Raw genomic sequence first — 27,530 nt, 5'->3', positions numbered from 1 at the left:
AAAACATTGGACTGATATCTTGGAAATTGTTCCTCTTTCTCTTCTTCTCTTTTAGTGAATGAATAACAAGAATGGGTTTTAAATGTTGTTTGGTTTGACAGGTTTTGGTGGGCTCCCCTTTTAGTATTTTATTCCTTTACGAATATTTTAAATTTTATTTTATTCTTTTGCCATTTGCTATGCATCTGATGTGGGAGATGCCCTAAAGTCTCGAGGACGGACAAAATATGTCAAGACATTTAGGGGAGGCTAGGGGATGCCATGAAGTCCCCAAAAGGGGGGGGGGGGGAAGGGGGGTGGTGGCAGGTGTGGATCCCAAGAAATCCCTCTTTTTAGGGGATGCCCCCAAAACTTTCAAAGAATGGTGAGGATAGGGAGGGGGCATATCGCACAAGTCGCTAAAACATCCAGGGCATTCCGAACATCACTAGGATCCATCAGAGAGCTCCCCATGGAACACTAATAACAAAAGAGGAAGTGACTTTAAACAGATGTATGCAAGAAGGGCTAGGTCATCTCATGCAAGAGACAAAAATTGATGTGAATGGACAAATGAATACTGCTGATACAAATTGTGAACATCTTTGAATATATCCTCTTATGTGCTTTCTTTTCATGCAAGTCACTTCAAGTGACGAGGTAGCATGAGAATGAGTAATTGGGTACATGTGTCATTGATAGTAGTGATTTATATCCCCAAAATAAGGATTGGGCAAGATGTAATGTTGATTGTATGTTGTATTTACCCAATTAAACTTAAAGGTGGCTGTTAGGAAAATAAATTTACATTAAGCAATTATTTATATTATTATGAGTGGTTGTCGATAGCCCCTAATAGAATGATATGCCCACAATGGTTAATAGTTCTTTGATACCATTGTTTTATTTAAGGTCCATGGTTTTGGAGGTTGGCAGGCATATGAATCTTCATGTACCCACCGAAATTATGTTAAGGATGGAGCAATAAAATAAGCACCAGCTGTATCCTACTATCAAAGCCACACTAATATTTCAGCAAATGATAATCAATATAATTCTTATAAAAGCTAACAAACTCACCAATATTATCAAGTACAAAAAAAGCTCCGTGTTCTCAATTAGGATGAGTGATTAATGATAGCCCCTAACAGAATGATATGCTCGTGATGGGTAATAGTTCTTTGAGACCACTGTTTTGTATAAGGTCCATGGTTTTAGTGATTGGCACAGTATTGGATTTAAGCAACAAAGTCATATGAATCTTCATGTACTCACCCAAGCTATGTAAAGTATGTAACAATAGAATTAGCATCAGCTGTATCCTACTACCAAAGCCAAACTAATATTTTTAAAAATGATAATCAGTATAATTGTTATAAAAACTAACAAACTCAGTAATATCGTCCAGTACAAAACAAGCTTATGCATCCAAAACATTTCCATAGAAATATTCATAAAAAAAAATATACAAAATTGGCTACAGATGCATGTCATGGCCAGAATCTAAATAGATCCTGAAAAAGTAAAGAAGATGCATGGATCCAAGGGTGCAAATGTACCTGAAGATTGTTTATCAAGACTTGAGGCTCTTCATTGAACTCCATCATTTGCATGTTTTGTAAAGCCTCTAACAGCTCCAAACCATCAGGTACACTTGGCTTAAAAACTTCTGTGAGACATTCCCAAAGCCTAGGAAGCCTTTCAAATAGTGAATTTTGAAACTTGTCACATAGGGACTTCAAAGCAATTTCTGCCCCACGTCTGCTGATAAAACCTTCAGCCCTAGATCTTTCCTCACCAACAGAAGAAGTTTGTGACTTTGAATGTTGATTGCCAGCACCTTTCCCCATCAAAACTGAGTCCTCCTCTAAATTTAACTCATTTGCATTCATCTGTGTTGCCTGAGGAGTTTCACTTGGATCTGTACAGGTCAATGCACATATATTCTTGATCAGCTTATCATTTGGACTGGGCCTACGTCCAACACACTGTGAAATGATTTCTGCTACTGCTTCAGCCGCCATCCTTTGTAAGACTTCCTCCTACATTAAGTAATGGTTATTAGAACATGATCAGAATGATGGAACTCGATATAAACAAATATTATTAAAGATGGACCAAATCTAGATATATTAAACACATTTATACCTGTTCTCTTTTCAAAGCAGACATAAGAGGTTTTATGACTGGATTTAGCTTAGCGGGTAGCTCTACCATCCAAACGACTGCACCTGACATTAAAGCGGTAACACTAATATGCAAATTGCCCTGCAGTGACAAAAATATCAAAAATTAGCTTTCAAAAATAGCAGCACTTAAGTTCTAAGCTCCAACAACCAGCAATGGAACACAAAAACAACTAGAAACCAAGAAAACCTAACAAGTGGGGTGTACATTCCAAACATGTGAACATACACAAAGCCATATGTGGCCCACTGGGGTCAAAAAATCACTAGGTTGTGAAACGTAACTAAATAATAAAAAATGTAAGAAGCAGAGGAGAACGAAAAGCAGTTTAAACCCAAGCTATATAAACTAAATACAACTACAAACATTCATGTGAAGAAAAGGCCCTTCAATGAAATGGAACACGAGACTGAAAGAACATTGCTGAAGCCCAGAAAAGAAATTTGCATTGTCACATTTCTAGTCCCTATCATACATAAAAGAAAATCGACAGACATGTGTCTATCCATACCAGGCTTACTAAACTCTGACTTGGCACAGACTCAAAGGATGACTTTTGGCTTGGTCTTGGAATTGGCACAAAAACTTGGCAAGACTCGGAAATCTTATAAAATCAATGTGCATAGACATTCTACAAAAAAATGATATATAAAAAAACTAAGTCTCTAACGAAGTCTGCTGAAATGAGCTGGTATGCCTCATTTTGGCCTAATCAGACTCAGAAACAGGGAAGTCACTGAATACTCAGCAAGTCATATAAAACCAGTCCATATGATATGCATTATTCACAATTAATGACAGCATAAGTAAGCTAGCTACATGAATCTATCATATGAATCATTGGGAGTAAACTTTAAGTTCCAGGTAGTGGGGGATATGTTTGGGGTTACAGTGAATGTGATGTGAAATGTACAATCTTATATAGTTGAGTGAAATCCCAATTGTGTGATATTCCTGGAATGGGCATCAAAACTTGCATAGCCAAGAAAGGTGCGCTAATGCCAACATCTAAAGTGATAGAATATGTTAGAGATGAGCAAGCTAAAAAAGTAAATGTCAGTAGAACAAGACATCCTTTGGTAAAGAACGGATCTGAAGCAAGGAGGTGCCCTCCTTCCCCTTGGACACGCATCAAAACCACTTCACCAAAGGCAGAAAAGGGACCATTGAAAAAGGCATTTCAAAATAAATCCTACAAGACTGCTAATAACACATTGCAAGATGCACCTATGCAGGTGGTTTGTCTTTCAACATTATTCACTCACCATATTAGCAAGAAATTGTGAGCAATATTAATTAGACTCCACAAGGGTACAAGGACCCAAATTATAAAAAGGAGTGTAAAACCTCATTGGCAAAGAAGATGAAACCTGTAGAAAATTCGTTGAAGCCCATTAGGGATTCGTGAGTCCGGACAAGGGTGTCCCTTGTTTCCAATCGATGTAAAGATGTCAAAAATTGGCCCTTGATTAATGTGGTTGTAGTGTCTCCTAAAAGGGCAATGTTCGAAAGCTCATGGATTGTGAGGGGGAGATAAAGTATAGACACAATTTATTGGTAGCATTCTCTTAGGAGCCATTGAGTAAGTGGAGCCTAGTAATATTGTCCAAGTCACAATGCACAATGCAAAATATTGTACAGCAACTAATTTGTTGGTTGAGGCATTTTATTGACACATCTCTTGGAAACCTTGTGCTATCCACTCACTCAACCTTATGCTGCCAATGATGGGAAACAAAATTAATTGGCAAGCCAAAGAGATTCAAATGTTTATCACCAACAACCAAATGTCGTAGAGCATATTCAAATATGGACCTATTGAAGGTACGCGAAACAATAAAATTTTATGTTTTGTTTTAGTAATTTATTTTTTTGAACTTAAGCATGTTTTCTTCTTCATTTTTTATTTTTTATTTTTACATTCAAAACGGTTGTTGAAATCCAATTTGCCTCCAGCATAATTATCTTGAGATGACTTGAGAAGGTGTAGGAGGCATTTTCTAGCATGATCATAAGCCAATTATGGAAACAATCCAACATAGGACAGAAATACTGATCCTACAAAACAGCTGATGGGATTGTGTAGAACATCTTCTTAGTTTCATCGAGCTCATCTTGAATATAATAGATTATATTGACATGGATAACTGGTGTTTGGTAGAGGTATATAATGGCATTGACTCAATGATTGAGAAAATAAAGATTGTCATAAATGAGATGAGAGTTCCTAAATAAACTAAACTTTCTTCAAACAAGTGCAAACAATTTTTGTTGAGCAATGGAACAAAATGACCACCACGTGTCATGTCCCCACCATGCTAGCCAACTCGAGTGTTTCTTATCATATATAAATAAAATAAAATAATAATAATATAAAGTTTAATTATTTGAAATTCAAAATCTTGGCACTGACTTTTGAGACTATTGCATCCATATTCTAACACGGATATAGGTGGGCATGGATTTCTTTTGGAGGTGGGCGAAATTCTCTATGATTTTCAATCACTTCAAGTTTCCAACAGCCGAACTACCTATGAGGACAAGACCCCTCAACAATAGGGCCTTTGATCAAAGAAGGTTTGTGGAGCAAGGCAAAAACTTGCTTCGCACTTTGAAGCTAAGTAGTTGATACAAATTTAGTAAGAAATCCGAACTTTTATGCTGATGAATCTGTCCTCTATATTAGTCGATCTGCTGAAGGAGGCTTCCACACAAATAATGATCAATATGATGCAAAGAATGAATCCGATCTACTTCAAAATAAACTTGATCTTCAATAGAGAAAACATGATCTGCTTGTTGTGTAAATGATGTGAACTGCAGGAGATAATGATGTATTAATTCGATGCCTTGGAAGTGAAAGGGGAACCGAAATATATACCCATGCATTGGAGATGCCAATCAACACGTCTCCTTCAAGAGTCGGCTCCTTATAACAATCATGTCTCTTCATTCATATTTAATTAACACATCTTTAGTTAGGGATATATTACATCTTAATAAACACGTCTTATAATCCAAGGGTGGCAGATTACACATAATTGGCACACTAACATAATAGAAGCAAATCAATGTAACTAAATTGTCTAGGGCCGATAGGCCAATTAGGCAATTTAGTTGACTATGTCGGCCCTGAAGGATACCGACCAAGACTATTACATTAACACTCCATCTAGAGGAATCCTTCTCAAAATTTGGGTCACATAGTAACATCCACCATGGCTACTCCCAGAGGGTAGGTCCATCATGGCTACTCCCATGTATGGAAATGCAAATGAACACAAGTGCCCATCACGGAATCACTCAACGTGATGTCGTCATCACATCATGACGTTCACCATAGCTACTCCCGAAGGGTGAATAAGCACAAGTGTTAAGTGGTGGAATTTCTCCCATGACATCCACCATACCTACTCGCAGAGGGTGGATCCACCATGCCTACTTGCAGAGGGTGGGGCAAGGGCTTACTCCTCAAACTTCTCTCTCACAGAGAAGAATGCATTAACAAGGGCTTGCACCTCAAACTTCTCTCTTATGGAGAAGAATGCATTAACAAGGGCTTGCACCTCAAACTTCTCTCTCACAGAGAAGAATGCATTACAATACATATCAAGTAATCACTGATGCTGAGACTCCCTCTCAGCAAGGGATTCATTCTCCACAACTCCAAGCTTGTCTCAAAAATGCACAAACTTCACTTTGGTAAGAGGCTTGGTGAGAATGTCAACCGTCTACTCCTCAGTACAAATGTATCTCAACTGAACAGCATTCCTCTGTACCATATCTCTGATATAGTGGTACTGAATCTCAACATGCTTTGTTCTGTCATGGAACACTGGATTGACTGAAAGCTTCAAACAGCTTTGGTTATCACAATGAATGGTAGTAGGCTCCAATGATTGTCCAAACAATCCTACAAGGAGCTTCCGAAGCCACACTGGTTCGCGAGTTGCCACACATGCTGCACTGTATTCTGCCTATGTTGTGCTTAGTGTCATTGAAGACTGCTTCTTACTATACCAAGAAATCATAGCAGATCCCAACTGAAACAACAACCAGAGGTGCTCTTCCAATTAGTAACACTCCCTGCCCAATCAGAGTCAGAATAGCCTTCTAAATTCAGGTCCACACTGGAAGAGTATTTCAAGCCATATCCAATTGTGCCACGCAAGTATCTCAAGATATGCTTGGCTGCAACTAGATCTATCTATCTCGGTTCACACATGAATTGACTCAATGCACTCACTGCATAACAAATATTTGGTCTAGTGTTGACAAGATACATCAAGGATCCAATCAACTGTCTGTACATAGTAGGATCCACAAGGTCTGAACTAGCTGCAACTTCCCTCAGTTTCTTCAAGTTAGTTTCCATCGATGTAGACATAGATTTGCAATCTACCATTCCAAATCTCTTCGAGATATCAATGGTGTATTTTCCTTGACTGAGGATAATCTCATTGGGCCTCTGCCAGTCTTCCAAACCTAGAAAGAAGTGCGTGAGTCCTAAGTCCTTCATCTCAAATTCTGAAGTCAACTCCTTGCATCTATGAATGAGATGATCTTCTCCAATAACAAATAGGTCATCAACATAAAGTACCAAGATCAACATATCACCATCGAATACCTTGAAGTAAAGGTACGGATCAAAATCATTCTTGCAGAAACCCAAACCCACTAAGTATCTGTCAATTCTTTCATACCAAGCACGAGGCACCTGTTTAAGGCCATATAGGGTTTTCTTCAATTTGTACACATGAGACTATTTCCCATGAATCACGAACCCCTCAGGTTGCTCGATGTAGACCTCTTCCTCAATCACACCATTGAGAAAAGTTGTCTTCACATCCATCTGATGTAACTTCCATCCCTTAGCTGCTGCAATGGCAATGATGGTCCTGATGGAAGTGTAGCGAGCAACAGGAGCAAATGTTTCTTCGTAGTCTATTCCCTCTTTCTGAGAGAAACCACGAGCCACAAATCTAGCCTTGTACTTTTCAATGCTTCCATCAACTACATGCTTAATCTTGTACAGCCACTTGGAAGATACAACGGACTTCCCCTCAGGTCTAGGAACAATATCCCACACATCATTCTTGATAATGGATTGATACTCTTCATCCATTGCATCTTTCCATACTTGTTGTTTTACTCCTTCATCAACACTGGAAGGTTCAGACTCAATAAGATTACACATCAATGCAACATAGCTAGAGAATCTTTGTGGTCTTTTACTTTCTCTTAATGTGCCTCTAGGAGTTGCATAGTGTTTCTTGCCCAAAGAGGTCTCTTTCGAGCCACAACAATATCTCTAGGCCCATCAGTAGGATCCAAAGGTTCAATTGGATCATCATTCACATCAGGTTCTATGGACTCCCTCTGAATCTCAGGACCATGATCAACATCCATGTCTTGAGGAGTCTCATGATTTTCATCATCTATATCCATGCATGAACCCTTTGATTTTCTGAATGCAACATCTTCCTCAAATGTGACATCCCTGCTTACTTCTATTTGCTTCTAACTAGGAATGTAAATACGGTAGGCTTTGCGGGTTTTACTGTAGCCCACAAATATCCCTCTTTTGCTAGAAGGTTCCAACTTGGTCCTCTTGTCCTTGAAAATATTTACACAGGACAACCAAAGGTTCTCAGGTGACTGATATCAGGCTTAATCCTTGAAAAAGCTTCTTCAGGAGTCATATCTTGCAATATCCGGTGAGGACATCTGTTCTGAACATACACTGTTGTTCTAGAAGCTTCTGCCCATAGAAAAGTCTGAAGGTCTTGATCATGAATCATAGCTTTTGCAACTTCAACAATAGATTTGTTCTTTCTTTCTGCAACCCCATTTTGTTAAGGGTCGTAAGGGACATAGAACTCCCTCTTGATCCCTGCCTCAATATAGAAATCACGAAAGCTACCCGAGGTGTACTCACCTCCATTATCAGACCTTAAAACTTTAATTCTCTTTCCAGATAAATTTTCTATTTGAGCTTTAAACTCTTTAAACCTACCTAGGACTTCATCAAACTCTTTAGACTTTAAGAAATAAATCCAAATCTTCCTAGAGTAGTCATCTATGAAAGTTACATAATACAAACATCCGCTTAGGGATGGAATTGACATTGGACCAAATAAATCTGAATGTACAAGATCTAGAATTTCTTTAAACCTACTTTCACTGCTATGAAAAGGACTCTTAATATGTTTAGCCATAGCACAACCTTTACAAGTACCATCATGTACATGATTAAGTTTAGGAATACCTTTTAACATCTTCTCCAGTGATGGAAGAGCCCTAAAATGAAGATGCCCAAGTCTTATGTGCCAAAGTTCGTTGGAACAGGAAGAATCATGAAGAAGAGCTTGGACGGGAAGAGTAGAGAGCTTATACAAACTCTCATGACGATTTCCAATCACACGAGCAATCTTGATGCTGGAGTTCTTTGGCCATGCTAGAACTCTTCCTTCAGAAAATACAATTTGATAGCCCTTATCCTCCAAGGCTGAAATAGACACAAGGTTTCTCTTGATCCCCGACATGAACAAAACATCACTTAGGTGTAGTGAGACTCTAGATTCTAGGTTTAGAGATGTAGCACTAAATCCTCTTACTAAATAGCATGCATCATCTCCAATGATCACTTGAAGATTAGACTCCTCCACAAAATTTGAAAGGTGCTCTTGATAGCCGGTGATATGTCTACAGGCTCCACTATCAATCAACCAAGAATCACTATCCGTAGGAACATTGCTTGATAATGCTGATATGAAAAGAAAACCATTTGAGTTATCTTCTGCCTCCTTCTGAGATGAAACTTCATTGATGTTTGCCCCTTGATGCTTAGGTCTTGTCAAACAATCCTTTGCATAGTGACCAAACTTGTCACATCTAAAACACTGATACGAGAGAGATCTTTCTTCTTCTTCTTTGATTCAGGTGCGAAATCTGATCTTCGATCTCTATTCCTTTTGAAGTTGCCCTTCTTCCAATTCTTTCCTTTCTTGGTAGATTGAGTGGCAAGAACATGAGTATATTCATTTTGGGAACTTTTGATAATTCCCCTAGCCGCCAATCTTGATTCTTCTTGAATGTAATCCGCACGAAGTCGATCAAACTTAGGTAATTTGGATCTTCCACTTATGCTTTGGATAAATAGCTCCCACGAATGAGGAAGGCCATTCAAAGCTAGCATAACAAGGTCCTTATCAATCACTTGATCTCCAATTGCACTTAGTTGTTCTCTCAATTCTGATATTTTCATGAAGAATGACATAACTTATTCTCCTTTTGCCATCTTTACTTCGTGGAGTTGTTGCCTCAAGGCAAGAGCCCTACTTGTGTTGTTAATCTCATATAAACCTTCCAAGGTCTTGAACATATCTCTCGCAGTTGTCATTTTGGAGATGAGAGGCACCAAGTGATCCCTCACCGAGTCAATTAATATCTTCTTTGCTTTGATGGCAGTTTTCTTAAATTGAAGCTTCTCCTCATGATCTTTAGGTTCGGATAAATCCTTTTCCTCCACAAATTAAAGAAGATCATTTTCTTCAAGTGCAATGAGCACTCTAAACTTCCATGAGGTGAAGTTAGATGCGCCTTCAAGCCTATCCTCGACTTTAAGACCGTTCACCATTTTCGAGGCTTAGTAGATACTGCTTGAAGGAGAGAGAGAGGAGAGAGAGCTTAGAAGTTGTAGAGAATCTGATCATGATCTTTCTTTCACCGTGGCTCTGATACCATGTTAATTTTAGTGATCAGATTAGATAGATAGAAAATTCACACAAAATGCACAGAGTATACCCTAGGAAAACCTTCCTCTTGAAGGTGAAAACCCAAGCTATTAATCTCTTGAAATGTATCTGCAAATGCTGCACACTTTGAAGCTAAGTGATGATACAAATTCAGTAAGAAATCCGAACTTTTATGCTGATGAATCTGTCCTCTATATTAGTCAATCTGCTGAAGGAGGCTTCCACACAAATAATGATCAATATGATGCAAAGAATGAATCCGATCTGCTTCAGAATAAACATGATTCTTCAATAGAGAAAACACGATCTGCTTACTGTGTAAATGATGTGAACTGCAGGAGATAATGATGTATTAATTTGATGCCTTGGAAGTGAAAGAGGAACCGAAATATATACCCATGCATTGGAGATGCCAATCAACACGTCTCCTTCAAGAGTCGGCTCCTTATAACAATCATGTCTCTTCATTCATATTTAATTAACACATCTTTAGTTAGGGATATATTACATCTTAATAAACACGTCTTATAATCCAAGGGTGGCGGATTACAAATAATCGGCACACTAACATAATAGAAGCAAATCGATGTAACTAAATTGTCTAAGGCCGATAGGCCAATTAGGCAATTTAGTTGACTATGTCGGCCCTGAATGATACCGACCAACGCTATTACATTAACAGTTCATCTTCATCTGAGCAAAATTAGAGAAACATACTCCTCCATCCGCTCAATGAAGTGTAGCCAAATGCCATCAAAAGAGATAGAGGAGTTTGTTCGTGTGCATTCAAAATGGTTCCATCTTCCACACAAACAAAATGACTAAGGGGCAAGCACATGGTGAGATGTAGATCCAACGCATACTGACTCGGATGCTTCTACTTCCCAATAATCTTCATTTTTTGAAGAGCCAGATAGCCAGCATATTTTAGTGGGACTGCCAATGGCACTCTTTGTAGTTCTTCTAATCTACCTATATCATAGATGTTATGACAACGATGTTTATGAATACCATATAAGCTGATTTTATTATTTTAATATTGAGCAACCAATGGTTATCATGACATTAACATTTGACAAATTGACATTGAAGTACTATTTTTAAATTTTATGGTGATTTTGTTTATTGCATACATGCTATGTGATTCTCAACCTAATTCCTGTTTTTATGCTGCAAATATAAAACAAACCCAACCCCCCAAAAAACCACCATACCAGCCTACCCAGATCTGTCATGATTCCATATTCTTTGAACTTCTTGCAGAGAAATCAAGATACCAAAAGTAAGCTATATAAGCTTTTCAGCTTTGGAGATAAGAGCTTTATATCTTCCCTCCATCTTGGTAAACAAGCAAATAATCTTTTTTTTAAAACTCGGTTGTATAAGGGTCTGTATCTCTCTATACAGATATATATACATAAACACATGCAAGATCTATTCACCTGTTAATATAATATTAAATAATATTCAAGGATTGAAATCAGTCAGAGAGTATATGGTTCTATGTGGATATACACCTGAACACATTTCAAATATCCCGCAGTGGCCAAAAGCCGTTGTCTTGCTGCCTCCAAACTCTCAAAGGCTTGCTTCTCTCTCCCATCTTCAGAAAAAGCATCCTTTGACACCAGAACCTTTGTCGCCAGATCTACTGCAGCATCTATACTTAACTCATCTGCTGGAGGAATTCCTGTAGAAAATATGTTTTGAAAGAATCCTGAAGTACTGGCAATTCGGATTAATGCAGCAGCCTCAGATCTCATTTTTGAATAGGTCCGAGAAAGCTCTGCATATGGTAAGGAGAGATCACAAGTAGGCATAAAAGAATCACCGCCATCCAGCAAGTCTAAAAGTCTTTGCCGAATAGAATTGACAGCATTAACTGCACAAGCCATTCTTTCCTTTGAGGTACATACACCAAGCTCTTTAAACCATGATACAAGAACAACAGATGCAACCTGTCAAGAAGATAAATGCCACTTTTAGTAATTTTTTGTGTATTAAAAGATAAAGAAAAGAATGCAGTATCGTATGTATACCAAGCATATTAATAAAAACCATCATTGTTATTTACTGCCAATCACCTGCCGCTGGACAGCAGATAACGATGCTAAATGCTCCAGCAATGAATCAACAAGTTTCTGAAATAGTGCCTCTGGTAAATTGGCTGCAAGGACCCCCAATGCTGATGCAGTAACAACTCTCATACAAGTCACTGATTGTTCACCATCTGCACCAACATATATCTTTGTGAAATTTGAAGAGATGTCTAAACTTTTGTCATGTGTAGGAAGTTCTTTCTCAGTAGTTATAGCAACATGTCCAAGGTTTAGACTTTCTCCTTTGGAAGCTCTCAACTTTGCAGCAGCCTTAAACTGACTCCTCCTTGGAAGAGAGGTGGGTGAAAACATTTTTGATGCATCCAAAAGGCAGCCAGAGGGGGTTGTTGAAAGCTTTAACCATGAAGCAAAATAACAGTCTGCAGCAGCTGCTAGCTCCTCGTGTGGGCACTGAAGAAATAATAAGGCATTTATTTGTATAGCACTAAAAATCCCAAAAAGTGGTTGATTACAAAGCATCAATCAAATAGTAATAGTAACTGAGAGAAGCCAGCTTTACCTGAAGCAAAAGACGCCAAACCTTCTCCGAACACTTAACAATCGCTTCATTGGATTCCAAAAGCATATTCTGGAATACAATTCTTAATGCATCACCCAGGATAGGAATTGGCCAGAAATTCTGCATTCTACACGTGGGGGAATTCCCTTTACTTCCAGCCTCCAAAAGTCGCTCCTGGATGGAATGGTGCACGTTATTGCAAAATAGAAGAAAAGAAAAGGAAAAAAGAGGCACCACCATGAAAAGATTATCTTGAGATACAGGTAGATTTCACTGAAAGAAGCAGCTAGCACTATCCACTCCACTCACCAAACTGGAAGTACAGCATTTTGAACATTTGACAAAAAGAGATGATGGGAAGGAAAATGAATATAAAATATAAAACACATATTGTTTACATAATTGCAGAGAACTCACTGCTAAAGACATTTTTCTACAAATTCCTGGTTATCAAGAGGATAAACATCTTAACAAAGCACTAGCAATTAGGCAATGTTAAAATGCACTCCATAAAACAAAACAGATCAACTGTATTAGTCAAAGAACTACCAAAGTTCGTATTGCAGCATGACGAACTGATGAAATGCTGTGCCTCATAAATGGCCATAAGCGAGGAGCTAAACTTGATAGCAAGTATGGATTGTCATCAGCCATTGTGCTATCTGCATGGTCATCAACCCCAACTGCTTCATTCAAATCAAAAATCTGTCTCTGCACTGGAAGCAAGGCTTCTAATGTTTTTGGCACCACTTCTGGCTGAGAATAGAGCTCTGCCAGTAAATGCATAACACTGCACAAAACATATAATGCAACAGAGATAACGATTTTAGATGATTTTTAATGAAAATGCAAATACAATATCGAAAACATTCAAACCAATATACTTATAAAATCTGCAGACAAAAAAAAAAGGTCAAATGGCACCAGGCAGGAATGAACCTTCACAAGATGCATTTGTAATCATCCCAATCAAGTATATAAACCTCCTTACTTCAATATCAATACAAACTTTGATTTTACCAAAAACTAAAAAACATGCTAGTCAAAAAAGAAGACAAGAATCCTCATGCGTATAAAAACAACAAAGGGAGGTACGAAGAAGGATCTAGAAACTTGCATTACTTTGCACTCTCTTTGCTTGTTTAACCTCCCACCCTTCACATTAGTTTCTTATTCATCTTAAAATAAGTAGAAGTTAGCTCTGGATCAGCTGTACCTGCTAGTGGAGGGGCTTAGATCATCCAAATCAAGCAGAATATCCCACAGTTGCATAAGAATTCTATTCACCGTCTGGCCAGCAAAGGAAACAATAGCTGATGCAGCAGGTGTCAAGGCCTCGGCTGCAACTGCTCTTACATCATCATCTCGATCTTCCAAGCCAACATCAATTGCAGGAAGAACACCAGAAAGCAATTCTTGAAGCATTTCCTGTAGATAAATATACAAAATTTTAATAACCTTTGGATATCATAGTATGAGTGACCACAGAAAGAAAAGTACACAATGAGAATCCAAAAGACATCTTTTGGACTCAAGAAAACAGAACTTCAGAGCCCATTCAAAATATTATGACAGGTGTTATAATCAGCACAAATAATACTTCACAGTAAATTATAATAATCATGTGTACAAACACCATGAAAAATGGTAAATAACAAGCTACAACAAATTATAGTTGTGGAGGCCAAACTAAAACAGTTCATATATGAAACTGCTCATTAATGAAGTAAGTCAAGACTGAATGTGAAACACTAAAAACAATCTTGTTTTTAGGTATAGTACCCCTATATGTAAAATAAGTTTAAATTAGGTTAGCTTCTAGCTTACAACAAAATTTATTTACACGTTAAATATTCATCCAAAAGGAAAGTCTTATGATATGGTTTAAATCTAAGCTCATAGAATTCTTTTAATCTTAGCACTTTTCAAATGTAACTGGATATATGTTTAAGTCCTATTCATTTGCTTTGGTCACACGTGGACATTAAGCTAGCATCTTTCTCCTTTCATTACATTGTTAAGGATAATTATCTCTTGGAAATAAGGGTGGGTTGATTGGTTAAAGAGAAGGGTTGGTAAAGGTATGTATAGCCGGAGATATGCACACACATTTGAAACTTTAACAAGCAATTGCCATAAATTGTTAACATTTTATTAATATCTTTCTAAAAGTACTTAATGTTATCCATTAATCTTCAAACAGACACATATAGTTTTACAATTGATGGCACAAGGCATAAGTTTATTGGGTCCAAGTAGAGAGGGCAGATTTCAGAAATTTCAAATAATTATTATTCAGGTAACAACTATGGATGCCTCTACTCTTAGAGAAATATATTAAACCTGAGTCACGACATTAGTGTTTGTGTAAAATTTGGAACACGTTTGTCACCTGATAAAAATCAGGATAATTTTGTGATTAAGTTCAAGGAATATAAATATGAATTTTTAATATTTATATTAGTATTAAAAAAGACAATTAAACTATGGATGATCATGTTACCTAAGATTATAACCAATAAAATATTTTTTTTAAATCTACAAAATTTGATATTTATAATTATTAATTCATATTTATATTTTATATTTGATAAATTTATATAAACATTCAACATTCATATTTATAATCAGAATTTTAAATAAAATCTTATGAAATTTAAAATATAAATATTACTGCTACTTCACTATTATAATTTCACTTTTAACAAAACAGGACAACAGCAGCACTGCTGAAGGCTGCACAGAAGGAGAAGATAAAAGACGAAACAGGCAGCAAGCAGAAAAAACCCTAAAACTTTTGCTGTCGCTGTTCTTAAAAAATCAAGCACCTTTAGCAGTCACCGGTACAGATGAATTTATTGGATTTTAAATGATTTTTTTTAGATTAAGATTTAATTTGCTAAATTTAAAATTTCTTCCATAATAATTGGTGAATTCTGTGACACTGTATAAGACATTTTTAAATGTACTGGCTAGAGTAAGGATTAAAATTGGTAAAATAAATAGCATTATATCCTATTCAGCTTTAGATTTTCTTTCTCGGCTTTTAGGTTGTCGCGGCTAAGGTTGAGAGTCATGGATTCCAATATCAGGCTGATTGCAGATAAAAGGCAGATGGCCTTTCTGGGGGTTATAACAGATAAACAGTTGCTAGTTATCACAAATTTCTCACATGAATTGTTTCTGTGTGCCCTAAAGGAGATTCTGGGAGTCGAATTCTTAATCGCCATGCATCGATATCCGGTCAATACCGATATTCCAGCCCAATTTCTTGCCACAATTCTGAAAGTGGAAGAACCGAAGATTGAATCCCATATTCTATGTAAGAGGATTTTCCGAAAAGAGTTCCTCGGTGACATTGACAGAGTTCTGCAAGAGATAGATATTAACCGCACTATCCCACGGGTGAAAGATTATGGAGTGACAGACAAAGATGCGAAGCCGATTCCTCGCCTCCCTATCTTGGTTATTGGGAATAAAGATTAATGGGAAGTTAGAAAGCCGATCATCAGGAGAAATATGGACTTCCTCAAGTGCCTGATGGGTTTTGCAAAGGATGGGTCACTAGTGGCTCCGATTGGAGATGATGTGAATATTCAGGAGAACTGGGTGAGGAGTTTCAAAATCTTTCAAGGGCTCAGAGATGAAGATGATATCTCCATCCGTGAGAGTTCGTCTTCAGATTAGCTTTGCGACTTCTATGGAGCTCTCTTCTTGGTTCTGGTGTCCGTCCTCTTCGGGTTTAGTGGTATGTTGCTGTTGATATTGGCTATAGCTTTTATGTATATTTCACCCTATATTCTGGTGATAGTCTTTTGCCAGAATTCTAAGTTTTTTGTAAAAATTTCCAGAACTTTAATGTCTCTGTAATTTCTGGATAGTAACATATAGCTCTGTAGCATTACGTCTGATAGACAGGTAGTCTGGTGGTGGGCTATGAGATTCATGACCATTTTGATCTGGCATGGGCTTTGAATTGTGGTTTTGGGGGTTTTCTGGTTTGGTCCGGCATAGCCGAATTTTGCTATGCGAAAGTTGGATGTAATATTTTCCATATATTTTAATGCAAATCTTGGCTGAGGCCTTTTATTGAACAAAAAAAAAAAATTGGTAAAATAAACAAAAGAAATCCTATTAATGTCCATGAACACACAAAGTGGGTCAATGAGCCTCAAAAGTGCACCTCTATTTTTAGAAAATCTGATCCATCCTTTAATCAGTAAGACCATAGTTTTAAAACTCGTGGACTCGCCACGGACTCGCGAGACCATGGGAGCCACGAGTCGACTCACCGAGGACTCGCGAGGCGAGTCCTAGCGAGTCCATCTGAAAGACTCGTGAATCTTTTGCAAGGACTCGCGCGAGTCTTTTGCATGGACTCGCGAGTCTTTCAAATGGACTCGCGCAACCCAGAAAAAAAGTCATGCAAGCTTTAAAATTGAGTTTTTTTTTTTTAATTTGCCTTCATTTGGCATAACTGAGGGAGCGAAAAATAAAAGAATCTGCCCCTTGACCCCAACTTGAGGGTGCTGCCCCCAAACCCCCGTTGAACAATATAGGGGGAAATTGCGCCGATGGAAGTAGGGAAAATTTAACCTCTGAGTCTGATTAGACTCCATATAAAAGCATAATTAGCATTGAAGAAATCTTGGTATTATACATTTTAGAGTTGAAAGTTTGAAACTATGAGTATGTGACGTGTAATGTGTCAATTATGGCTCTTATGTTCTCTAAATGCATTAATTTCTTTATGTTATGTTATATGCTAGCAATACGTCGAAAAAGTTTAATTAGGAGTTTTTTGGTCTATTTTTTGTATACATTTGTGCAATACATGAAGTGGATTTCTTGATTTAATATAAAAAATTACACGAGGCAAATTGGTAGGCTATATAGAAAATTATATTTTTTGTGCTACAAAGGTCTCAATGGAGAGAGAGAGAGAGAGAGAGAGAGAGAGAGAGAGAGAGAGAGATGGATGGATGGATGGATGGATGGATGGAAGAATAAATATGGAGAAGAGAGATAGACAGGCAAAAGAGATCTAGATATAGTGGTCTGGGAATAGTGGGAGAGAAGAAGAGAGGTTGAGATGAAGATAGAGCAAGAGAGGAAGAGGGAGACAAATAGATATCTATAATTAGAGAGAGGTAGAGGGGGCGATAAAATAGAGAAATAGATAAAGAGATATAGAGGAAGAATTAGATATAGAGGGAGATGTAGATGGTAAGATATAGTGAAAGAGAGAGAGACATGAGGAGATGTAGAGAGGTGGAGGGAGACAAAGGCAGAGGGATAGATAAATAGATATGCAGAGAGAGAAATAAGGGGAGATGGAGAGGGGGAGAAAGAGAGGGAGAGAGAAAGTGAAAGAGATGGAGATATATGGGAAGAAAAAGGGAGCGAGAGGTAGAGACAGAAATATCAATAGGGGGATAGGGAGGGAGAGAGAGAGAGAGAGAGAGAGAGAGAGAGAGTTGAACCTTCTTGCTGGCTGACTCATTACTAGCAATGGTAGTGGTAAAATAAAAATAAAATAAGATAAGTTTATGTGACCGACCCCCTTGGTTTGGGAACCTGTTTTTGGAGGCAAAACTTTAAATTAAATAAAAATATTTTGCCTCCCTTGGCCGATCTCATTGAAGAGGTGTAACTGTTGGTAAAAAGGGCATATTAAGGTGTATAAATAAGGGGTTGAATGTATCAGTTTATCATCAATTGGAATGGAATACCTCTTCCATTTTAGAGCAGAATTAAGAAGATAATCAGATCTGATATTGATAACAGAATCAGGCATACAGCAGTTTGCTATTATAACTGTGATTTGGGCAAAAACTAGGGGTTTTACAAAAGGGGACATTACAATTATAGAAGCTCAATACATAACATTAAACTTGAATTGAGATTTCACATGAGAATTGACAAACAAATTGACAAAATTTAAATGCATTCATTTAAATATATATACTAATCATATTAAGTGAGGCCCATTACATGTGGGTAAGTTTATTTTATATCAATTTTTATTTGGTGCATGATTGTGATGGCACTGGCATTATCACAATTCAACTTTCTACCAATTATTTGATGAGTAAGTTTATTTTATATTAAGTTTTCTTTGGTGCATGATTGTGATGGCACTGGCATTGTCACAATTCAACTTTCTACCAATTATTTGATGGTTTTCAATGTTTGTGCATGTGTCATTATTGACTGCAATAATATGCACAAGATAGAAAAATATTGAATCACACTCTTCCTCCATGTGCCCTCTTTTGAATACTGATCTTTGCTCCTGAAAATCGAAAGGAAAAATAAATGTACCCGCTATTTACAGAACTTCTTTTCCTTCATGCATGTGAATGTTGTAATAAGAATTTAGCCAATAAAAAATTTCAGAAGAGATGATGAGTTCATTCTGTAAACACTAATTAGATGAAAAAATGCCTACTACAACCTAGAACTAATAACACAGAACTGCCTTAAATCCTACAAGTTGAGGGTGCTAAATTGCCAGTAAGATCTGTAAGAAAAGTACACTAATGCACAGGTAGCTTTCAATTAGAGAAAAGTTGGTGTAACAGAATTTCTCTTTGCGCATCTATTTGTTTCCTATTAGAATGAGCAGTGACCTTAAGTCTCTGGGCTGTGCATATCAAGGTTGATGTATCATAGTAGATTTGATGGGAACCAACATCACAAAACATGAACTAGATATTAAAGTACATAGAAAACCAGAAAATGCATAAATCTGAAATCATTGAAAACTCAGATAAAGCTTAAAAGCATTTTATAATAAAAAAAGTATCAGCATTTAATTAAAAAATGTGTTTTTTCTTTTAATTCCTGTTCAAACATTGTTGGGCCATTGGGAGCGAGCAGTCCCCAGGATGGTCAAGCAACGCCTAGAAGTCCCCTGACCATCGTAGCAACGGCTAGTCGTCCCCTGGCATACCCTATCACTTTTGGGGCGATTTGAAAACACCCTATTTTTGGCAATGAAAGGGGATGGGGAGGGGATGTTTCCTAGGCATCCCCGGCATCCCCAAGTCCCCAAAACATACCCTATAGGTAAGAAGGGTCCCAGGCTAGGGGAGGCATCCATAGGGAACACTTCTTTTGTCACTCTAGATAACGGATACCAACTCTACTAAACAGAACAAATGCCAAACAACTTTGGCCAACTATCATCTATAACCATAGTTCCATGGAGTTTCTTAATGGGGGACATGATGATGCGGGGAAAGGTTTTGGGTATGGGGGGAAACCAAGAGCCTAAATTTGGGGGCAATGGGGAGTCAACACTGGGGGCCAGCACTGATATACAAATTGAGATAAATTGATATCTTCAAGGCAAATTTCGCAATATAACATCTTTGCAAGAGCCCCATGAAAGGCAAACTAATTTTCACAAAGTTAAAGGTTGCAATCGATATGTAATGGCATCTTCCATATAGCAAGCGACCTACGGGTGTCCCCAGCGGGGGTGGCAAAGGTGGTGGTGCTATGGTGGGACATTTCCCCCAAGTCCCCACGTCTCGAAAACATCCTCGAACGAGGTTCGTGAGGTCTTTTGGGGGGTCGCGTCCCCATGGAACAATGTTTATAACACAAAAAGCCTTAAAAAAAACTTTCAGCCCAAAAAGACCTACATATATCATGAAAGGATCTGATCCATCATTCACTATAGGTGGCGTTGGATCCCAAAATCGCTACCCCTGTTCCTAAAACAAAATCTCATTCACAAGACCAAGGTTGTTGTCATGCAAGTGAAATCGGCTCATCAACAGAAAATGGAGGGTTAAAGGTCAACTCTACAAGAGTGGATTATTTTTCCTACATTTCGAGCCCAACTTAGACTTAGTAGGGTGTTCCTAGGGTTATACATTAACAAGTATTAAACTCGAAAAAAATGGAAAACTAAAAATAACTACAACCAAACCCAATTGCAATCGTCACCCCAAATGCTATCACTAGGTGAAGAAACACTAGTTATATAGCTAATAAGACTGTGCAATCATAACCCCATAAAATATATTTATTAAATGCTCACTTAAGAATAATTCCCTTGTTATATAACAGACATGGGTGCACGGGAAAGACTACTTTGTTACACTACACTATTGATTTGATTAAGGTTTTGATTTGAATGACATAAGATTGGAGCGTGGATCCAAACCGATGCCTATCTAATTGAGGAACATAGTCACAACACACTGAGAAAAAACAAACTGGAATAGAAGAACATGGAGCTATGTATTTGCATACAACAATGATTATGAAACCTTGTAACAAAGCATACTTAATAATCCATGATATAATTGCATAAACCCATATACAAATTTTGAAAGATCATTACAAGTCTTGCAGTGTTTCTAGAATGCCGCTACATTCATCTAACTAAGCATTACATTTATGCCAGTAGATGTGACAAAGGAAAACCCCTAGCTATGACTAAGAAAGTTTCCTAAATACATACTTAAAATTCTAGAACAAAGTCCACCTACAATATTACCCTTCTTCAATTCCACAAATCTGAAACCCCTCAATGAAATTGGACGTGGTATCTATGGCTACTCTACAACACACTGGAAAAAATCTAGCATCCAAAGAACCACCGCTAAGCACCCCTCTTCAAAATGATCAAAAATATTCATTATAACAGCAACAAAACAAAACCCTAATAAGCAACATTGCAGCGCCCTCAAAATCCATGGCTATGAATGTATCCTATTCAAAACAAACATTCCAGATTGATGGAGCACGTTTGCATTTAATTCTAGTAGCTAGGTGAGTTATCACCATTAATCAGAGTAGGTGGAGCAAACAAAGGTGAAGTGCACCAAATATAACCCATTTGAAGCTCCCCAACTTCGTCAAGCCTTTATAGCTATGTTCCACAATGTTTTGGGGATGGGGATGAGGGGACAGCAAGGGAAACGTTTCTAGGGTGTCCCCTAGAGGGCCAGTTTTACGGGACAGCGATATACAAATATGTGTGTGTGTGTGTGTGAATTTTTCAAAATATATTATTATATTGTAGAGAGGAAAAAATAACTAATAACAACAATATCATTTGTAAATAAATCTTGAGGGTAGTGGAACAACAGCATAATAAATTTCAAAAAAGCATTATAACAGCAGTCTCAAACATCAAAAAACCATGGTTTATCAATATCCAAAAGTCTCAAGCATGTATCCAAAAGTCTCAAACATCAAAATACAAAAGTCTATGAACCTAAGCCTCATTCGAGCTATCAAAATGCAAAGAATTAGAACCATCTAAGTCACTATCACCCTCTAGCAAAAGTGGATCATCCAATGGTAGCCCGACCAATCCTGGTTGTTGGGTTAGTGTTTTGTTTGGTTTTAACTCTTTATGTCATTTTAGGGTTCCTTTGTTTGGTTTTAACAGACCAATAGAAGCAAAGAAAAAAAAAAATTAAAAACTTTTTTTTGTTTTTAAGCCTAGAATCATTCCTAGCGGCAATGGACGACTAGCCGTTTTGGGGACGAGGGGGCATCAAGGGGATGTCCTCTTGCCATCTCAGGGATGGCAAATTTCCTAGTGTTTCCTAGGATTTTTCATCAAGAGGGGACGGCAAGGGGACATCCCCTTGGCATCCCTCCATCCACGAAACAACAAGGGATGGGGATGCCAAGTTTTGGAGCAAGGGATGCTAATCAGCCCATACTTTATCGAACCTTTGGATGATCTAACATTAATATTCTCAAACCCCCCAAAAAATAAAGCAAAGTCATCGAAGCATTGGGTCATCACTTACTCCATTATCCACCTTGTAAGAGAAGCATGAAATTGTCCCATGCCCCAACAAAACACAAATCTAGGACATCGGGCCATTGAGCTACCTACAAAATGCACACCTTTCAAACCTGGGACTTGGGCATGTCCACCTCTGACATCCTAACAAAGCACCCTATCATCAAACATTGGGCCTCCCTCAAACAACCTAAAAATGGGATGGGAGGACGCAAAACACCAAAAGTCCAAAAGACTTAGAGGAATTTTTGAATGGTTTAAGGGAAAGTGTCAGAAAATCATACTTTCGAGGAAAGCAGAACCAGTCTGACAAGTCCAACAAGGATGAAGGGATGAATAAGTTTGAACATACAACAAATAAACTTTCAAGAGATCTGGTAAGGAAGGGATGGTAAGAAGGCAAGGGAAATTTTGAAAGTCAAACAAACACAAAGGATTTAAGCTTTTAATAGACTTTTGAACTTCAAGGATTTAGGATACCAAGGAATCATATCGGTGGATGAGAAACTCCACCGAAACAATATTAAGGCAAATTTTAACTTTTGGACTTCGAGGGTTGGGGATGTTTAGAAGAGGTATAATTGTAAGGGAAACCCCAAAAGTATGATAATTTCAACACTTAGCCAATTTCACAAGGTTTCAAGGTGGGGTTTTGGGAGAGATAGGGAAGGTGCGCAAGCACGAACAACTCCAAAACTCCAACAACCTGAAAAACTCAACACTTCGCCAAATTTTAGTTTTTCAAGATTGGTGTTTGGCTAAAACATGAAAAACAGATTAAGAAAACATATATTATTATTAATTTAATATTATAGCAATGATATAATTATAATACAATAATAGAATTATTATAATATATTAATATAATTTTAATAAAATAATATGTTAATATAATTTATTATGTCACGAACCATATTTACCAATAATTATTTTATTGGGAAAATAATATTTACTTTTTGTTTATGCAATGAAATTGAAATAGAAATGAAATATTTAGTAAAATAAGATGATAATGAAATAGGAATTCAAATGCAATGAAATGATTTACATTACTTTACTTATGTAAATGCAATTGAATGATCAGTGTTATTTTTATTATAAATTGAGATCGTCGTCACTAATGAGCTATTGAGTGCAAATGAGTACAGGAACAGGTGAACGCGAATGAAGGCGAGAACATGGTTCAGGTAGAGTTGTCTTAGCTCATGGACTTCGCTAGAATAGATGGAATCTCACACACCACTATTAGAACATATAAATTTATATATGATGGTTGTATGATTTGATCTTGTGATTGATTTAAAATTCGAATTGCATGAGTGCTCGCAAATAATAATATGCTTTATTTTTAAAGAAAGATTTGTTGTTAGAAGAAGATTAACTATGGATATTGATCGTAAGTTTATACGTTATTTGTATGCAGATACGTGTAATTGATGAAATATCCTACTTATGTGTTCACTCTTGTGTTACGATAATAGTATATATATATATATAAATCTGTGTGTGTGTGTATGAGTTTAAATATCAATTCGATCATATATATATATATATATATATATATATATATATATATATCGTATTATCATTAAATTTGATTACCTTACTTTTTGAAAATTATGTATACGTATACATATACATTCTCATTAAATATTATGTATAAATATACATATACATAATCTCTATGTTCATATTTTCATATATTTAATCATTTGATATATATGTATGAATATATATATATATATATGAATGGCAAGCGAATTAAACACCAAACATAGTGGCGGATCATGCTTTAATTGCAAACAGTGAATGCATGTTAAATACAATGCATTGTTGTCATCAAATGATGAATGCAAAGCGCAGTTGTTAGAACCGAACTGCAGTCAAGTATTATGTGACAAGCTTATTGCATGTTAAATGGAGTCGACAAGAGAAGTCGATTTGGCATGAAGTTAATGCCAATATGAATTGGAAACTACTTGCTAAGGAAACAGTATTGTGACTCATAGAAAGCTGTGAGTTAACAAAGAGTCGATAATAATATCCACCATGCAGCAAACAGACTTGTAGTGTTTGAAATAATCACGGACTCTCCAAGGAATAAAGCACAACGTGGAGTTTAGTTTAACTTAAACACTCTGCATATAATACATCGCTGTGTGTGAGGAGGTACGTGGAAATTTCGGTTGAAATAAGCCCCTTGTGGCTAAGTTGACTGTTAGAGATGCTGCGAGGTGGCGTAAGAAATCTTAACAATATAGTTTGTCAGCCAAAAAGATAGGAGACAAAATAGCTCAAGTATAGCATAAATAAGACTGAATTTTGTAAAACACACACGGCGACAGACTTGGAAACATAGAGAAAGAAAGTAAAGGAAAGTAACGCAGTCAGAAGAATTGGAAAGGAGAATTAGCATCGGTCATCTCAGATTTGGCTTTGAAATTCACAGGTAGGCACTTATTAGAGTAATCTTTTATGGTATCAATCTGAAAGAATAGAGTCAGATTTGTTTTGAGAATAGTTTGATTTAGAATGATAATGTAGAAAAGAATTAAAGTTATAGATTAGATTTCTGCATGTAAAAATCATGATGGTTTGAATCAAAATGCAATCTTGGAAAATCATATAGACGTAGATGCATTACGAAGATAGGTTTATTGTGCAATTTATTTTAATACTTGTCTTTGATTTACTTTTCAAAATAGAAGTGAAGGATTGTCTCTTTTCAGATATATATTTGTTTATCCATGAAAGATTGCTTTCCTGTCAGATATAATTGGTTGTAACAAAAGATTGATTCTTTCTATTTCTATTAAACGAAAGATTGTCTTCTTTAACATTGTATTTTTATCATGCAAGAAATAGGAAGCTAGAATTAAAAAATGAAAGATTGTCTTCTATATATATTTATTCTAGATTCATATGAACAAAGCTAGATAGGCTTATGTTTGTGGAAAGTTACCTTCCAGGACGGGTGTCGAATGTGGGTTATAGAGAGAGAGTTTGTTTTTTTTCCAAACTATATTTTATTGCTATGCATGGCATTATACTCGGTCGAGTAACCGATTGACCATTGAAATAGATGGTTTTATTTATTTATCCACTCTACCATATCCTTGATTGATCTTGCTTGTTTCTTTATTGAATTAGAAAATTGAAAATGCATGTATCATTCTAGGCACGCACCAGATTCCATCTTGTCTATCGAATTCTTTTTGCTAAGCAATTCGTGCAGGGTCTGGTATTCTTGATTGACCAACAATTCCGGGGAAGTGTAAACTTCAAGGTGTTAAAATAATATTAATATCTTCTATAATGGTCATCTTCTATTTTTAGAGGTCATCTTCTATTTTAAGTTGTCGAATTATTTAGCTTGTTAAGTTAGCTTTTAAGCTTTATTTAGCATTTAGCTTTTTAGCTAATTAGCTTTTAAGCTTTATTTAGCATTTAGCTTTTTCTTTTTAGTTAATTAGCTTTTAAGCTTAATTTAGCTTTCACGCTTAATTTAGCATTTAGCTCTTTAATCTTTTACTTTAACGTTATGTTCTAATTATAGAACATAGTCTTGTAACCTCTATATATACGTGTGTATATCGTTCAATGTAATCATCCGATTATTGAATTATTCATTCAATTTATTTTTCATGGTATCAGAGTGGGTCAATGGGATTCTTTAAAGTTTGGCAAATTTTTTAATAAAAATTCATGGCCTTCTTTCTGGAACATTTTCTAGATTTTTTTTAATTGTTTTTTTATAAAAAACGATTTTGCTTTTTTTTTAGGCTTTTTGAGGGTTTCGAGGGTTTCTGGTTCGTGGGTGAATTTCTTTGTGCTGGGCAGCAGTTCATGGTATCAATGCATGGAAATTAAAAATTTCGAAAGTTTTTGTTATTAAAAATTTTTGAAGATTTTTTTTAAAAATGTTTGTTTGTTTGTTTTTTTTAAAAAGAGCGGGTTCTTTTTCTCTTCTTGGGCGGATTTTTTTTTTTAAAGATTGAAAATTTTCCTAGGGTTTCTACAATTTTCGACTAGGGTTTTGACCCTTCAGTTCAAGTCAATTTTATTCTAGTTGCAGATTCTTGGTGAGTTTTTCGAGACCTCAATTGGGTCATCGTCATATTTTTTTGGTGCATTGTTTTTCCTTCCTCGATTTTTGAGCCGTCGGATCTACATTCTGTTTTCAAATTCTTGGTGGGTTTTTCGAGAGCTTTTTTGGGTTGGTCTCAGATTTTTCTAGGTGCCTCGTTTTTCATGCCTCGAATTTTGTGCCAACGAATTTGCCTTGGAATTTAAAAACAGTTCGCAATTTCTGCTAATTCTGTGGACGTTGGGAATTTTACTGTTTTCTGGGCACCGTTTATGTTGTTTTAAGTTTGCAAAAAAAAATTAATTTCTAGGTTTCTTCCAAACCTCAAAATTTGTGCCTTGGAATTTGTGCCAGAATTCTCCTATAGGGTTTCAGTTTTCTCAGCAGCTGCTTCTATTATGATTTTTAATCAGAATCTTCTATCTCATTCTTTGTGCCTTCACTAGGTTGACCACATTCAACCTCAGATTTTGTGATGGCATCTTTGACCAACATCATGTTAGAACACAGTCAGAAGTTCAACGGCCTCAACTACAACACCTAGAAACAGCACATGTTATCGATCTTTGAGTGTCGTTGCCTTGATCAGCTTGTTTTGGGCAAGGAATCTCATCCTACAACAGCAGGTGATGATCAAGACAAACATTATGTGAAGAATCGAGAGGATGTCATGCTTATCAAACTCTCCATCAGAGATGATTAACTCCCACAGGTGCCTTCAAGTAAAACAGCAAAAAAGATCTGGGCTCTCTTGAAGGATCTTCATGAAACATCCGACAAGAGCCGAGCTTTCTTTCTGAAGAATATGTTGTTTTCTATCATGATGGATGAGAAGTCATCCATCCAGGCACATCTCATGAAGATCAAGGAGATTCGTGAACAGTTGCAAGCTATAGGCCGAACCATGGTGGAAGAGGATATGGTAGTGATCACGCTGAAAAGCCTTCCCAGATCCTACGAGCATTTCATTGATACTCTCAATATCTCATCTACTAGTGTTGATCTGAAGTTTCCGGATCTCTGCAACAAGCTTCTACAGCAAGATCGATGGAAGCAACAGTTTGAAAGCAACGCTAGTTCGTCCACTAAACAAGCCTTCACAGTTGAAGTTTTGGATAAG

The 27,530-nt window shown here is 36.8% G+C and overlaps 1 protein-coding gene across 2 annotated transcripts in view; it reads right to left on the bottom strand.

Moving 5' to 3' along the window:
• Positions 1-27,530, bottom strand: part of LOC131046894 (TATA-binding protein-associated factor BTAF1) — a 158,443-nt gene that overhangs the window by 73,003 nt on the left and 57,910 nt on the right. For both annotated transcript variants that reach the window (XM_057980723.2, XM_057980724.2), the window contains 7 exons: positions 13,759-13,970; positions 13,092-13,332; positions 12,543-12,716; positions 12,008-12,433; positions 11,441-11,881; positions 2,128-2,247; positions 1,539-2,021 (listed from right to left, as the gene is read on the bottom strand). In XM_057980723.2, the coding sequence (XP_057836706.2) occupies positions 1,539-2,021; positions 2,128-2,247; positions 11,441-11,881; positions 12,008-12,433; positions 12,543-12,716; positions 13,092-13,332; positions 13,759-13,970 (2,097 nt within the window). The remainder of the gene's footprint in view (positions 1-1,538; positions 2,022-2,127; positions 2,248-11,440; positions 11,882-12,007; positions 12,434-12,542; positions 12,717-13,091; positions 13,333-13,758; positions 13,971-27,530) is intronic.

This window comes from Cryptomeria japonica, chromosome 2 (genome assembly GCF_030272615.1).
Source record: "Cryptomeria japonica chromosome 2, Sugi_1.0, whole genome shotgun sequence".
Classification (NCBI taxonomy): domain Eukaryota; kingdom Viridiplantae; phylum Streptophyta; class Pinopsida; order Cupressales; family Cupressaceae; genus Cryptomeria; species Cryptomeria japonica.
Note: the sequence above shows the minus strand (reverse complement) of the source record. Positions and strands in the feature narration are given on the sequence as shown.